Source organism: Semicossyphus pulcher, unplaced genomic scaffold, assembly GCF_022749685.1.
Source record: "Semicossyphus pulcher isolate SPU_LCO1_2020_fin unplaced genomic scaffold, fSemPul1.0.p SCAF_9, whole genome shotgun sequence".
Classification (NCBI taxonomy): domain Eukaryota; kingdom Metazoa; phylum Chordata; class Actinopteri; order Labriformes; family Labridae; genus Semicossyphus; species Semicossyphus pulcher.
In genome coordinates this window covers 20,345,522-20,359,249 of record NW_027211770.1, presented here as the reverse complement: position 1 = coordinate 20,359,249, position 13,728 = coordinate 20,345,522, and the positions used below count along the sequence as shown (strand labels likewise).

The window sequence follows — 13,728 nt, the reverse complement described above, 5'->3', positions numbered from 1 at the left end:
ATATCCTACACATTAGTCAGCTAGTTACCAGGCATATGTATGAGGATTATATTAAAGGCCTATGCAATTCTGAATGCAGGTTTTGTCTGCGAGTTGAGGACCTACTGAACCTCCTGCTGGTGAAATGTGCAAATTACAATGATTGTGGGGCTTCAGTGTCTGTCACTGCCTAAATCAAATATAATATTTCTGCGCCCTTTGTGTCCCTCCTGTAAAAAAATATGTCTGTAGCAGTACAATGGCACCGTCTGCTCTTTCATTTACGCCTTCATATATCTCAGTGCAATAAATGTATTCACAAGAGGTTTTAAATATGAGCTCAGTAGCCCTCACCTCAGTGTAAGGATGCAGCAGGAACAGTGTGATATAACTCTGCACTCAGATGGCCCAGAGATGTGAATTATATGAAGACAATTTCAGCTTTTCATTTCATTTCAAAGTACTGTTGTCCACTCCCACTGGCACTGTATAGCATTACTGTGGCTTACACAATACATCTCATCCCGCTGATGTGGGATTTTATCAGAGAGACTCTCTGTGTGCTCACTAACCTACTGAAGACTAAAAGGCTTTTTTGTTAATACGGAGCTTTTCTTCTGTTTTGAACTCTTATAAAACACTAATTTGTCTTTGATTATTTTTAGAATCTCAATTTCATAACATCTCGCCTCTAACAAAACCCCTGGACTCAAAACTGCAGCTGCTAACACAAAACATATCTTAGTCATATATTAGACATGTGTCAGAGCAGTCTCAGCTTAAAGTGAGTTAAATATCTCAGCAAATATAGTTCCCTGTTCCCCAGGGCATGACTCAATGAAGATTTATTTCTGTAATAAAAACTGTGACACAAGCTGTTGTGGAGTGACCAGTAAGAATAATACGTAAATATGTGGATAAATGTCTAACCAGTCGTAGAAACTAACAAAGTAAATGTACATTTTTAAAGTGCTTTTACTTACTTTGAGGATTTGCAATCTTAGCTACTTTATACGTCACTCCACTTTAATTCAAAGGGAAACAATTTACCTTTAACTCCACTGTTACTTATTTAATACATTGATATTTTAAAAAAAAAACACATGATGAGCTTGTTGAATATGATGCACTGTTTTATTAAGCTGCTCAAACCTTGACAAGCTCTGACAGCAAATCCTACTTCCACATGAATGTGTCAGTAATAAAAATCAAATGAGATGATGAATATTCTACAATAACATGTCTTCTTCTTTATGAGTCTCATACAAATATGTTACTGTGAATACTTACCTACTTTACTTTAGTGACTTCTTTACTGCAGAAATGTATCTCCTGATTGAATATCAGCTAAAGCTAAAGCAGCTAATCCTCCAGAACACTTCACTTACTTGCCTTGTGTTTAACTTCAAAAGCAGTGCGAATCCAATTAAATTAGCCTACACATGATCATCCAGAATAAAGTTTGTGAGCTCTGTACAACCTAAGACTATAGACGTCCATCTGAAGTCTAATTCTTATTGTTAAATCTTCTAAAGCTCCCAAGAATGTGAGACGTTATGCTAGTGTTATCCATTTTTATTTTGAGGCATAAAACCCAGTTTACCTAGTGTTACAGTTGCAGCAAGGTAAGGTGTACGGTGCAACGTTTGCCTCTGAAAAAAAAGAAGTGTAAACGACCTTATGATTGAGGACTCTCTTTGAAATATTCCATATTAACATAAGAAACCAATATCACTGAATGACAGAAAATAGTGCCTTGGATTGAACATATTGATGTGCAATGTGTCTGAGGAGAGATATTAGAAGAGGCACAGGTGTCTGACATAGAAGGAATAGAGAAAAGGATATATTATTATTATAGATTATTATTATATACTAGTAAGTAAGTCATATAATAAAAGACAAAACCTTTTTTTCCACCAACTTTATTATACAAATTCTTTGTATAAGTCACTGTTGTATCCAAGGGGATCAATGCATTGAACAATAACAAAAGGGTCGTTTTGAAATTTCTAGGCATGAAAATAAATTTCATCAGTGGACACTGTCCCTGTCCGAACAATTGACTCTGCTTTGTACTTCACATTTCAGGTGGCCACTCACCATCCTCTCTCTCTAAATGAATTCATCATGGTAAAGACACACACCATATTCATTCATTTCTGCCTCACCGCTTGCTCTGGAGCTTAACTCGCCTGTGTGTTAGTTCTCAGCTGTGAAAAAGAAAAACCCCCGTCGTCTCGCGGGGCCTCTGACGATAGAAAGACAACAAAATGTTATGAGTTTGGCACTGTACAGTTCATTAAATACTAACACATAATTTGTCGAATCCTCAAATTAATGTTGAAGAGATCACTCAAAATATTCTGATTGTACTAGCTATACAAAATACAATACTTGCACAAATTAGATTAACCATTTATAAAATTGTGATCATGAGTTCGGATGGATATGGCTTGTGAGATATTACAGACTTTGCTACAGACCTTTTGTGGCTCTATTAAAAAAATCTAATACTACTGTATGTCACCTGTCCTATTTCCCTGAAAGAGACACTGCGCTCAGGTTTCCGGTACACCTCCGTGCCTCTCCAACATTCACCCCAACACACATACATTATGGCATCTTGGGTTAAGTGTGTACATCCCATAATAAGTTATCGGGTCAGGCGACAGACGACTCCAGTCTGGTGGCTTTAATAACTCCTCGCCCGTCCCACACACACCTCTCCCTCATCTCCACATACGTTTAGAAGGCTGCAGATTTTTTCAATAGACGTTTTTTGTACCCGAGTGGAAACTTAAGTCATCACTTGAGATCAAGAAGTCATAAGGCCGATGTCTAGGCACAGTACGTACAGCTGGAAAATCGGCCATTTTTAAGCGTGGATGACCTTAAAATCCAGGCAGACTGTAAAATGCCTCTCAGTGAAATGGAGCTGGCATGCATCAAGATTCTGAACGGTTCTAAAAACTCGAATTTACGACCAGATGTATGAAAAACCAACCAGTCATGAGAATGCTAGTTATCTAAAAACAATAAACACTTAAATCCCACCAAGTAAAAGAACATCACATCATAAGATAATTGTTAATAATAACCATAACAGTTATAATAATTATTAATAATAACACTCCATCATATTCAGAACAACTACATTTAGCACTGCGTATAGGAAGATTGTCCAAATGAAATTTCTGTTTGTCAGTTTTTCAGCTCTGTATCCTTCCACATGACTGAACATAAAAACCCGGCGGTAACAAGTCCCTTCTTTGATTTCCCCTCTGGTGATTTAAAAAAAAAAAAATCCCCTCTCAAATACAATCCCTCCCATTGATGGGTCACACTTTCAGCCGTGCTCGTACAGAATGTAAACCTTGAGGACGCGATACAAAGTCAGTTTGTATCTGGTGCAAATATCAGGGGGTAGATTTGTGCAAAAGTTTTGTCTCTGTGTTTCTCTTTGAACTGTGCTTAAATTGCTCTTTGTTTTTTTGTACACGTTAATACTTAATACATCATGACAATATCAACACAAAATCAAGAGAAAGAGATAGCATCTTATATGGACCACAGATATCACATACTACAGTATAGGATAGGATAGCCCTTAGTATTGATAAGCATTGTTATTGATGAAGATTTTTTTTTCTCTTTTCTGTTTTTTTTTTTCTCATACTGGCTGAAGTGCGATATGATACAGCAAGATCTTGGTCTTGAGGACGGGCAGGGCTTCCTAACCATCGAGTCTCTGACGGCGTGCCGCGCCGCGCAGGAGAAGGCCTCAGGTCGCCCTCTCTCCCCTGACTCAGAGGTGTTTTTCAGAGGTGTCTTTTTTTGGCTTTCTCTCAAGCCGATCCGTTGACTGTACAAAATATTAGACTCGTGTAATTTGTCACCTGGAGAGAATAATAAAATGGTGATTGTCAGACCAGCTTCCTCTGTGGTATTTTCTTTGTATCTCCTTAAATGGCTTTTGAAGGACAGTTGTGTAAGTGCAACCTCTGCGTCACGGTCTACTCATTTGTGCTCTGTAGAAAAACCTTTGCTCTTCGTACACAACCTACATTAAAGAAAGTTGCCCTTTTAGTGGTAAACTGAACACACGTGTCTGTTCGGTTAGCTCTTGACTCGTCTATGTTAACGTCAAGATCTCCTAGGAACAGATGGCTCTGTATTATTTGGTAGCCCATTGTTTTTACACTTAGGTCCTGATCTAAAGATGGGAACATTAGGGAGAAATAACCCATAATGTAATCAGTAAACACTCCTGTAGTGGAGCAGTGATCAGAGTGTGAGTCCCTGTGGGGGGTTTTATCTAAGGTCACATGGAAAACTAGGCAACCCAGGCGTCAGATTGGTAATGTGGGTACGTCCCAAAGTTTAAATCGGGCGCGGAGTCCTGCCAATGGTGTCAGGCTGCTGAGTCCCAGTCAGAAACAGCCCCCACCTCGTTCAGTCATTTACAAAAGGAAGCGACAGAGTTCTGCCTCCTTGTGTCAGGATGAGGTTTGTTCAGCAGAGTCACGTCTCCAAAAAGCCTCATCAGGCACACGTTTCATGCAGAATCATCGGGTCCATCGGGCTCTTTAACTACGAGAGTCACCTTAATAAATCATGTTGACAGTCCAGCAGGTAGTCGGCTCAATTCTCTATTAAATACTGTGATAATATTCCACGCGGTCCTCCTCTTTATCAAGCTCTTTTTTTAAATATATACAGTTATAAATCTTCTCGTTCCCTATCTAATATGGCTCCTGAGTACTTTTTGGAAAAACATATAAAAACTAAATAATGAACGACACTTCTGTTGGTTTTGTTTCACCTCCCAGTCAGTCTTTCTGCAAGTAATGGCACAGCTGTTTATGGCAATATGGCAAATTGTGTTACAAAATATGGCTGATGTAGGCTATCACATAAGTGGAACAGATATTCCCCATCTAGATTTTTAATTAAGTATCATATTTAAGCTATCTAATAACAAGATAACACTAATTTGAATAGCCTAACACATTGTACTGTTACTATACTTTATACTGCTAGTTTTATCTTTAGTTGTATATCTAATAGTTAAATGCAGAAGGGTGATCTATTCCCATATCTCTAAACGAGAGTAAACTCTATATTAGGCACTAACCTTACACCGTCACCTCATTTTTACTCCCCGTCCTGATCCCCTGACTCCCTCCCCCACTTCCTCCCGATCCCCCACCTACTCCTCCTCCTCCTCCTCCTCCTCCACCTCCTCCTCCTCCTCCTGGGATGAAATGTAGCTGCTCGATGGTGTTCTGCCTCTTCGCTGCGAAAGCCATCCTCCTGGCGCTGTGGCCACCCAGCGTTCCCGTTCCCATCACTACCCCCGCCCCGGGCATCTCCCCTTGCCAGCCCATGTTCCCGCTCATGTGCCCCGTCATGGGCGTGTTCCTCTCCTGCTCCCGCCCGGATGTGGGGTGAGAGTTCATCTTGATCATGTGGTGCCGGTCGAGGGAGGGCGTAGCGCAGACGTTCTGCTGGGACTGGGCCTTCTGCTGGCGAGGCAGCGTGGGGACGACGCCTCCCGTGTGGGCGTACGGATCTACCACCCCCATCCCGCCGACCCCCATCCCGCCGACCCCCATCCTCTCCTCCAAATGGTCAGGGGACATGAGCAGCCGATCCTCCCTCCTGTCTCGATCGTCCCTCCTGTCTCGATCGTCCCTCCTGTCTCGATCATCCCTCCTATCTCGATCGTCCCTCCTGTCTCGATCGTCCCTCCTGTCTCGATCGTCCCTCCTGTCTCGATCGTCCCTCCTGTCTCTTTCCTCCCTCCTGTCTCGATCCTCCCTCCTGTCTTGGGGCTTCCTGGTGAGCGTCTGCGTGTTGGAGTTCTTGTTGGAGGCAGCCATGGCTTTGTAGTACTGGTGCTGCTGGTTCTTGGACAGCCTGGACAGGGTCCCTGTGTTGCCAGGGACGTCACCCATGTTGAGCAGCTGGTCGTTGGACTTGACTTTCCTTGCGGGCTTGGAGAGAGTGTCGTAGTTGGGGTTGTACTGCGGCTCTGGCGGATCCAGAGGGTAAGGATTGGGGGTGGGAGATGCAGGCATGCCAGAAGGCGGTGGTGGGATCCAGGGATGGGCTGCGTGCCTGGGAAGGGTTCCTCTCCCACTGAGGGTGTAGTCTCCACCCCAGTGGAGGTGGTGCTGGGAGGACTGGAGGGCCGGCTGGGCTGTGTGAGGCCGGCGCTTGGTGGTGCAGTAACCGGACGAATACTCATCAAGACCTTTCTCTGGAAGCCAAAGAAAATTTCTCTGAATTGTTTATCACCACAGTAAATAGCATCAGCACATAATGACGCATCCTGCACTCTATGCCGCAGTGTCAAGAGTGTCACCGTGTTTCAGTGCTCATGAAACAGCTGCAGAGACGGAGCGAGGGGCAGAAATTTCTCAAATGTGCAGCTACTTACCGAGGCGTTTGAGCGAGGAGTATCTGTTGAGCTCCGGCTTGGTGGCGCTCTCGTAGGAGGGCGGCAGCTGAGCCAGGTTGTGCAGGGAGTGGTGGAAGGAAGGCTGGGATTTGGTGTTGTTGTGTTTACTGGAGAGCAGGGTGCCTCCAGCCGCCAGCTGAGCATTGTTCATTCGAGGCGTGCGTTCTGCAGGGACCACAGGGAGAAAACGACCGTGTGTTAAATGAGATTTGCTCCTCTGGATATAGCACGCCGCATGCAGCAGTGTGAGAAACATCCACTGGAACAGACAGATTTTAACTTGCTTTTCAACACCAACAGAAGCTATTAAACCATCATTATTGTTCAGCTGAATGAGTCTGCCTCTGAGCTTAAAACCAAGCTGAATAAAGTTAATGAGGCATTGTGGCATTTACATGTAATTTACATAGGAGCCCGGCTCTCACCAGCTGCCTTACCGATAGTTGCCGTGTGTTTGGGGCTGGAGCCGGATGAGTGGATGAAATTGTGTTGCAAATTGCCCACTGTAAGTCAAAGAACAGAAGGTAATCAGCGCAAAAGAGACGGATGAAAGCAACTAAAGACATTTTCTGCACCCATTCACCTTTACATCATCTCACATGCACAGAGCTTCATAACACTATATTTGAAAAGCACGACACATTCTTGTAAACTGTTTGAATCTTGAGGTGGACTCTTCTTTTGTCAGCATCCGCAGCAAATACTGAGAAATTACTTCAACCTGATTTAAATGTATGTTGCACGCCACCATTGAGGATTTTGTCCCATAATGCCACATGGTTACAAAGACATCTTGGGGGTGTGAAACAGAAAAAAAAAAAACCTGCATTCACATACAGACGTGACAAACACGATGTGCCTCGGCGTACAGAGGATGCGGTTACAAAAGCTCTGATTGTGCCTCTGAGTGTGCTATTCACTGATGCTGTAAAAAGCCTGAGACGCTCACATCTGTTGTCCTTGCTGGGCAGGCCCGGGGCGTAAAGATTTTTTGGAGCTCTCCCCAGTGTGCCCTGTCCGTCGCCCACAGCCAGAGCCACGCTGTTGTTTCTCTCGTCCTGCTGGACCGGGCTCGACTGGTGCCGCAGCATGTCCACCAGGGCTCTGGTGATGTAACAAACACAAGCACAAAAAGGGAAAAACGAGATAAGATCGACACTGAACTATCGTCTTGTTACTGAGTATCACATAGAATTCAAAGTGACAAACATGTCTAGCACCTTTAAGTCATTCTGCTTAGTAGTCTTTCTTCTATGACTCGCAGTTTTATCACGATTTCTTCAGCTTTCAAACTGAGGATCGGTTCAGATTTGTTCCAGTGAGGCTGATGGCTCATTAGATTTGAGAGCAACTTATTAAACATCCATCTTGTGTTTTTCTAAATTATACTGCATTTGAATTTTGTAGGAATCAGCCACAATCTTTTTCCCAATTACCTGCCGATGGCGTCAAATCAAACAGAAAATATACGCTTTTCATAATCTGCATCCTGTCAGGGACCAAGCAGCAATCAATACTGGTCTACAGCCATCATCCGGCACAACTGTATCCAGAGATAGAGACTATATCCTATAGAAAAGTCAAAAAGCAAATCTTTATTGAAATATTATGGGGCTATCTCTGAGATAAAAAGCCCAGAGGAATCAAAACAACCGTGAATTCGGCAGCAGCCACTTGACGAAGCTCAAATATGTTTCAGAGGATGACTAATGACATTATTCTGAGGCCAGAATGATGAATCTGGGCCATTCATGCAGTCCTCAAAACCTCATTCCATTACAGTATTCTTACATGCAATGAAGTAACAACTCATGGAGTGAAGTTGTGAATCCAGCAGAGAGAGGTGATCAAAGGATACCTTACCTGGGCATGTTGAGGTCCCTCTGATTGGCTTCCTGCTGCACCTTGTTGAAGGCCACCTTGATGCCCACGGCGACGGCCACCATGAACACGACCACGCCTCCGATGACGAAGCCTGTGTTGTGGCTCTGCTGCTTCAGCGGATCAAAGTCCGGGTCAGGACCCAGTTCCTCTGATATGATCATGGAGTCGGTCTGCGGCTTGGCCCAGTCTGGGGAGTCGTAGTTCTTGCAGCTGTCCTGGTCCAGCTGCCGGCTCCGCTCGGGGCAGCAGAAGCGGTAGTGGCAGGTCCCGCAGCAGAAGACGAAGGTGTCCTTGGAGCAGTTGAAGGCGCTGTCAAAGTGTCCCATGACGTCATAATAGCCCCGACACACGTCCATCCATATGTCCATCATGCGGGGTCGAATGGGAGCCACCTGGGCTGCTCCTAACGGAGGTGCGAGGGCCTCTGATGACGTCACATTCTTGGGGAACATGACCTGGGGAAGAGGCCTCGGAGGCGTCTCTAAAACTCCCTCTGAGGTTTCTGGAAGTTTCTCGGGGGCTTTCTTTCGGCCTTGCAGAGCAGCCGGCCTGATGTTGGCCTGCATGGCGAGGAGCAGGAGAGACGGGCTGGGGTCGGCCTCGGGCTGCTCGGTGAACGGCGTCCCTGAGCTGTCTACGATCTGAGGAGGAGGGGGGGACGGAGAGGTCTCCACGGCAGAGGTGAGAGGGGCAGTAAGGAGGGAGAGGAGGGAGACGGCGAAGACTCGGAGATTGGTGGTGGGCGTCATTTTTACATGACTAAGAGGTCTATTTTCTTAAGTTGAGTCAATGCAGTTACAATAATGTATCCGCTTTACAGTTTAACCCACTAAAACGTCATGTGAAATATTCAAGTAGCACGTACGACCTGCTGGATACGGACGATGTATGGCTCCACTCAGTCCTGTAAGAGGATGAAATCAGAAGCCTGTTTGTCCCCTAACAAACTGTGTGTCTATACGGTGTAATATTAGAAAAGCACAGGAACAGTAAGAGAGAAAAAGGACTAACACTGTCAGAATCACTTGGTAGGTTTTCAATAATTGCTGATAATGGTGTTAAAATGATTTTAATTTACTGCTAGAGAGGAACTCTGAATGCGTAATGACTTCATCTTCTGCCCTCCAAAAACACCTCTCCAGTCTAGAACACTGTGCATCTTTGCAGAAAGGACAAACTGAAAACAACAATCTTCATGCTTTTAGTCCTTAATGCCTTGTCCTACATGTCCACCTGCACAAAGGAACAGGTATCTGATGTTGTGCTGGATGGAATTATAGTTTTGTAACCACAGGGGCGAGTAAAACCGAGCAAGTATGGTCTTTTTAATAGAATACGGCAGTGCTATACATTCCTGTGCTGATCCTGGCACTTGAACAATAGTGTATGGCCTTTTTTTAGTCAAATGTAAACACTTTTATCTGCTGCAATCGTTCCTGGACGACTCTTTTAGTACGGCACTTTGTACATTTAGAATTGGCACTTATTCAAGCTGTGATCCTCACTTGGAAAAACGTATGAAATCTATAATTCTTTTTATATGTTTGGTGTTTTTTGGCATTGTAAACCATTAAAGGAAACAGGAAGACAATATCACTAATAAAGACTGTCTGATAAAGATGCCATGTTTCTCTGGAGCTCCATGTTAGCCTGTTCTAGGCACTCGTCGCATCTATAGATGCTGCACATATCAATCTTTCCAACGGTTGGATTATTGTGCATGCGTACTCGCCTGGCACAGACTGTGACTGCGATGGGGCTGGGGGTGATAATGAGGGAGGCTCGGCTTAAGTGCTAGAAGACAGTATCGGCGGAAAATCAGGAGTAAGCATAAACCAGCCTGGAAAATAGAGGCAATAGTGATGGATTTTAAATGCTCTGTATTCAGCTTTTAGGCACAGAAAGTTGCCCCTGTCATTCAACTGTAGCTCTAATTAGACGTGAACTGAATGGCTGCTCCGCGTGACACGTCTCTCTAAGTAAAATTATTCCTGATTCGTCTCGGAGGTTCAAAGAATATCACTTTTGTTGAGAAATATGTAAATGCGTGGAGTTATTGTGTTCGAGGTGTTGGCAATAATAGACAGAAGCAGATCTGTCTCCCACAGAAATTATAATTACATGTAATTATCAAAAACGTCCCTATCTGTAGCAGAGAATGTAGGCACAGATGGGGGGAGACAGAACGCTGAAATCACCGAGAGGGCTCCGCTTGTTTCAGTTACATGCTCCTCTGACCTTCTGAGGAGGGTTCAGCGGAGGAAAAGCGAGAGAGACAAAGCACTGAGTAACGTTCAGAGAGGACGTCGAATGGAAATCTTCGGCTTGATTTCCAGAAGGTTTGCACGTCGACAATCAAACCTGGAACGTCCACTGCAACACAAACGAGAAACATGATTAGAAAGGAGCCTCTGCGCATCTAGAGTACAGACATGTGTGTTAATTGTGAATAGATGTGTATGCTGGGATGCAGATTGTGTGTTAGTGTGCCTGTTTGGTTGCAGGAGGAACACGAAAACGAGAGCAGGCAGAGGGATAAATGCAGGGTAGGGATTTAAATGAGCAAAAGAGATTGTGGCGAGCGGGGAAGAGCCAGAGGTATAGATGTGCAGAGACGACCATGAGTGGGAGGGCGGCGTGTGTGGGCGGCACAGAATCAAGTACATTTCTCCCAGCACTTACCAATACAACATCACACAAACAGCACCACCAAACAGAGCTGCAAATCCAGTCAATAACACACACAAGAAGAGTGCTAATCGAGACTATTAATCAGCTGCTGTTGGGTCACTTAAAGAGGGACAATTAGAGGAGTAAAAATTCTTTGCATGTTACTAAACGTGTGCATGTGAGAGACTATAGTATGCATTCTGTAAACCTCCTTGTAGTCGTCGTCTTGCTCCCTCCTTCTCCTCTTTTCTCCCTCATTCTGCCTTTCTCTCTCTTTCTCAGATTCGGTGCGTGGGTTGAGGCAGCTAACTCTCTCAGAATAGCACTGCAGCTCTGTCTGTGTGTGAGTGAAAGAGGCAGTGAAAGAGAAGGGAGGCAGAATCCAATCTACACCCATTAGACCAACCAGATTTCAGAAGTCACATCTGCTGCCCGTCTCTTGCTTGGAAAAAGATGACACTGATGCCGTGCACTTCCTTCCAACTTCCTTTAGCATATTTCTGCTCTGACTCTGTTGAAGATGAATGTGCAGTAACAGCTTTTCAACAATGAGTATTTCAATTGTAAGGCAAAAAATGAATTCAAAATATAAAGGTTCAGTCCATCTGCACCTATAAAACTAAAGTCTAATATTCCATCTTCCCAGCAAAGTGACTCAACATACAAAAGAAGCGCCTCTATGTGTCTCTATACTGTGCTGTTGAGGCAATGCAGCAGAGAGGAGGGGGTGGGGGGGGAGAGAGAGCGCGCGAGGCTGGGAACCAAAGGGTGAAGGGCACACATTCAGAGCTGTGAAGATGCGTCCCTGAGTTACGTGGCCTCTGGAGGGAGAACAAACCGTTTCCACAGACTCGAGCGATTGTACCAAAGCAAATGAAGCAAACGGCGCCCTCACTTTTTATTGCAGGCAGCCGAGCAGCTGTGCAGACGGCTGCGCGTGCAACAATTTCAACAGGTGTTTGTTGGAAATGAAACAAAATGGCTTCTTTTTTTTTCTTCTTTAGAAACGCTGCTGCAAGACACGCACTGTGATGTAAATCAATGAGGGGGAAAATGCTCAGTAAAAGTCAGGTCGATACAAAGACATGTTAATGAGAGCAGCGACTGCTTTCGTCTTTTCAGTCAAATAAATGCTGCGCAACGACTTCGCTTCATATTTCAGACAAAAGACGCTTCAGACTCCATCACTCATTAGGTTAATAAGTTACAGTGAACAAGCATGCAGGTTATGGACATGACTTGCATGTATCAGTAGGCTAAAAGTGCGTGGGTGTATCCGTGCCGGTGTGTGTGTTGGTGTGTGTAGTCCGGCTGGATGTGTCAGTGTGTGTGTGTGTGTCTTAATATCAATATGTTCGTTATGTTCCAATGTGCTGCCAGTTGTCGATTTAAGTGTTTAAGTGAAGACAAACATGTCAGCGCAGCACAAAGCCCGAGTGGAGATGTTTTTCTGTGGCGCAGCTTTCATCTAAATGTTTTGTTTGACAGCCTCCAGCACAGCTGATGCGTCCAAACAGATGCCAAACTGGTTTTCCACACACACAAAAACACACAATGAAGGTATGAAACAGTTTTGCCTGTAATTACGTGACTGATGTTGCGTGAATAAAAGGTGCATAATGTCGTGTCTTACCTGTGCGTTGCTCTGGGGTTTGATGCTGGAGAGGAGCGCTGGGAGAGCCTGCGCACTGGATCTCTCTCAGATGGCAGCCTGTTATTGTAGCAGAGGATGATCAGGACAGCGTGAACTGTTGCCGGATCCGCCACCTGTTTTAAACGTTGTTTTTTCTAACAAGCTGCTGATCTCAGTCGCTTTTCTTCATGTGTCTCCATCCGGCTTTTGTTAATCCATTATTACAGCAGAAAGAAAACAAAACGCGAGCAGCAAACAGAGAGTCAGTGTCCATAACAAGATGTTCTCGGATTTTCTAACACATGTGACAATTCAATAATACGCTAAATCGGAAAATTGTTGTGCAGCAGAAGTTACAGAGGAACTATCCCGGAAAACACGCAGTAACTGGTGATGCGTAAAACCTCAAACGCGTCTCCAAAAAGAAAAATCCCCCTAATTTAACTTTCTCCATCTAGTGCTGACTGAAGCTGGCTCCCTTCATAATTTCCAAGCGAGATATAGGTTACACCGCCTAACTGCGACTGGCCTGACGGAGGTCCGCCGGTGGGGGAGCGCTTTGATTGGTCGCTCAGTCTGGTGCTGATGAGACTCGCAGCTCGAGCTGCTGCTGCTGATGATGCTGCTGGTCATTAGGCCCATTCAACTGGTGGCGTTCATGTATATCCCCCTCCAATTCATCTCCCTCTTTAATTGAATGACCCGGGAGGCCTACATTTCTCTGGATCTGGCGAAATAAAAAAAATGTCGGTCAGGGATTTGGCTTCTGTGTTATTTCAAGAAGTAAAAGACAGGGATAAAACAAAGCTGTAAAAACATCGGGACAAATAACTTACAAAACAAAAGCAGCTGGAAAATTCAGCAGTAAGCCTCCAAGATGCGAAATGTGTGTGTATGTGTTTTTTTCCCTTTGTATGTGTGTGAGGGAGAGAGAAAAAGAGAGACATGGTTGCCACAGCAACTGTGTCATTATGTTGGTGGCAATTATGAAAGCAATGAAAACGGGGAAGGGGAGAGGATTGGCGCAAAAGCTTTAACACTGGAGCGTGAACGAAACTGTCAATTAGACCCGGACCTGCACTGCCAATTCAGAGAT

General features: G+C 44.5%; 1 protein-coding gene across 1 annotated transcript; it reads right to left on the bottom strand.

Annotated features, from left to right (window-relative positions):
- Nucleotides 1–1,376: 1,376 nt before the first annotated feature.
- On the bottom strand, nucleotides 1,377–12,709 carry LOC138583842 (protein shisa-6). The gene is made up of 6 exons (XM_069655856.1): nucleotides 12,633–12,709; nucleotides 8,309–10,702; nucleotides 7,395–7,549; nucleotides 6,883–6,948; nucleotides 6,425–6,610; nucleotides 1,377–6,244 (listed from the first exon to the last, which is right to left on the bottom strand). Exons 2-6 carry the CDS (start codon nucleotides 9,076–9,078, stop codon nucleotides 5,118–5,120), a joined length of 2,304 nt encoding a protein of 767 aa, XP_069511957.1. The 5' UTR covers nucleotides 9,079–10,702; nucleotides 12,633–12,709; the 3' UTR covers nucleotides 1,377–5,117.
- Between the last annotated feature and the right edge of the window lie 1,019 nt (nucleotides 12,710–13,728).